At 48.0% G+C, this 1,718-nt stretch overlaps 1 protein-coding gene across 1 annotated transcript; it reads left to right on the top strand.

The window, feature by feature from the left end:
- Positions 1-869: 869 nt before the first annotated feature.
- LOC147975449 (uncharacterized) lies at positions 870-1,481 on the top strand. Its single transcript, XM_087520427.1, has 2 exons — positions 870-1,229; positions 1,284-1,481. Exons 1-2 carry the CDS (start codon positions 870-872, stop codon positions 1,479-1,481), a joined length of 558 nt encoding a protein of 185 aa, XP_087376553.1.
- Positions 1,482-1,718: the final 237 nt, after the last annotated feature.

Genomic DNA, 1,718 nt, shown 5'->3' with positions numbered 1-1,718 from the left:
TATAGGAGGAAGAAGTATGTCGGTGGAGCAACAGGGGGCCCATGAGGGTGGAGGGCGCGCCTGGGGGGGTAGGCGCACCCCCCTACCTCGTGGCCTCCCTGTTGGTTGCATGACGTAGTGTCCAAGTCTCCTGGGTCTTGTTCGGTGAGAAACTCACGTTCCCGAAGGTTTCATTCTGTTTGGACTCCGCTTGATATTCATTTTCTTCGAAACCCTAAAATAGGCAAAAAAATAGCAATTCTAGGCTGGGCCTCGAGTTAATAGGTTAGTCCCAAAAATAATATAAAAGTGGATAATAAAGCCCAATAATGTACAAAACAGTAGATAATATAGCATGGAGCAATCAAAAATTATAGATACGTTGGATAGGTATCATTGGTTTCTTCAACTGTGCTCTGTAGAGCACAAAATTAATTATCACACTAAGTGTCCATCATCACCCTTCTGTGTAACTTTGACCTCATCACCCACGGGTATAATTACGACCAATGTCATTCCACACACCTCATTTTTACAATGCTTTTTGCCGATAAACGCCCATGATTTACCCCTCTTCTAGATGATGCGTGGCCAAACTAGCTGGGTCGGAAGCTTGCGCGGTTGCGCGGGAATAGGATCACCAAAGATACATTTGGCAACTCTCCAAGACCATGTGTGGTCAAGCGAAACGCGAGCGGGGTTCTCAAGCATGCACTGGAATCCTCCGCTATGAACGTGGCGACAAGACATGGCGCTTACAGGCCAACCGACCCCCATTTCTTACCGTGGACATTTAAACCTTGTTCTCTTGAACCTTTCGATTGCACTCCACTGTTGCAAGAAGCACACCCACCATGAAAAATTCTTAGAGGGTATCCTGCGTGGCTCCAATGGCGCTTCGAGCGGCTTCCGACAATGAGCAGCAGATCACCATGCATGCTATGGTGGACACCCACAGTTGGTTCACAGAGCTCTCGGTGGTGTACACTAACATCCCGGTCTGGGTGGAGCACTCCATCCACATCATGGAGTTGTTGCTTGATGAGGAGAAGTATAAGGTGGTCGGGTTCGACCTCAAGTACACCCGCACTCATGCCGGGTCTCATCCCAAGGTCGCCGTTGCACAGATGTGTGTGTGCAATGACGTCATCGTCTACCACTGTTGCCTCGCCACAAGGCCTTGCGAGCATTTCGCCAGGTTTTTCAACAGCCCCCACTATATGTTTTCTACTATGGACATCACCAACGATGTAAAGGTGGTCAAGAATTCGGGCATCGCCTGCCAGAATCTTGTCGACATCTAGGGCCAATACAAGATCTGGGGCAGCAACAAGCATGAGGAGGATTCACTAGTTCACCTCGCCGAGGCCATCATCGACCCCTACTATAGAGACCTGAAGAATTCCTTTAACAAGGACAAGCGTGCTTGGCACTCGGCCTGGATGGAGAAACTCGACAAAGCTCACGTCGTGTATGCGGACAAGGTGGCCTACACGATCTAGGAGATGTACAAGCGAATCATTGACATGAGGAAGTGCCTCCTTCCCCAAAACGGCCTGGGATCTAGCCAGAAGCAGAGCAATGGCAAGCGTCGTCACAACAAGAAGTAGATGATTAGATCCTCATTTCTCCTAGTTTAGTATTGCATGTAATTGCTTACTTTGGTGTGTGGAAATATTATGTGTGTAGTCACTTGTATAATTGTATGCTTAATTTGGTTATGCAATGCTGTCTTTTTA

Source organism: Triticum urartu, chromosome 4A (assembly GCF_056163025.1).
Source record: "Triticum urartu cultivar PI428250 chromosome 4A, HENAU_Tu73, whole genome shotgun sequence".
In the NCBI taxonomy this organism is placed as follows: domain Eukaryota; kingdom Viridiplantae; phylum Streptophyta; class Magnoliopsida; order Poales; family Poaceae; genus Triticum; species Triticum urartu.
Note: the sequence above shows the minus strand (reverse complement) of the source record. Positions and strands in the feature narration are given on the sequence as shown.

Coding starts and splice junctions, on each gene's coding strand:
- LOC147975449 (XM_087520427.1), top strand. CDS start 870: ATGGCGCTTCGAGCGGCTTCCGACAATGAGCAGCAGATCACCATGCAT. Junction 1,230..1,283: donor CTATGGACATCACCAACGAT/GTAAAGGTGGTC, acceptor GTCGACATCTAG/GGCCAATACAAGATCTGGGG.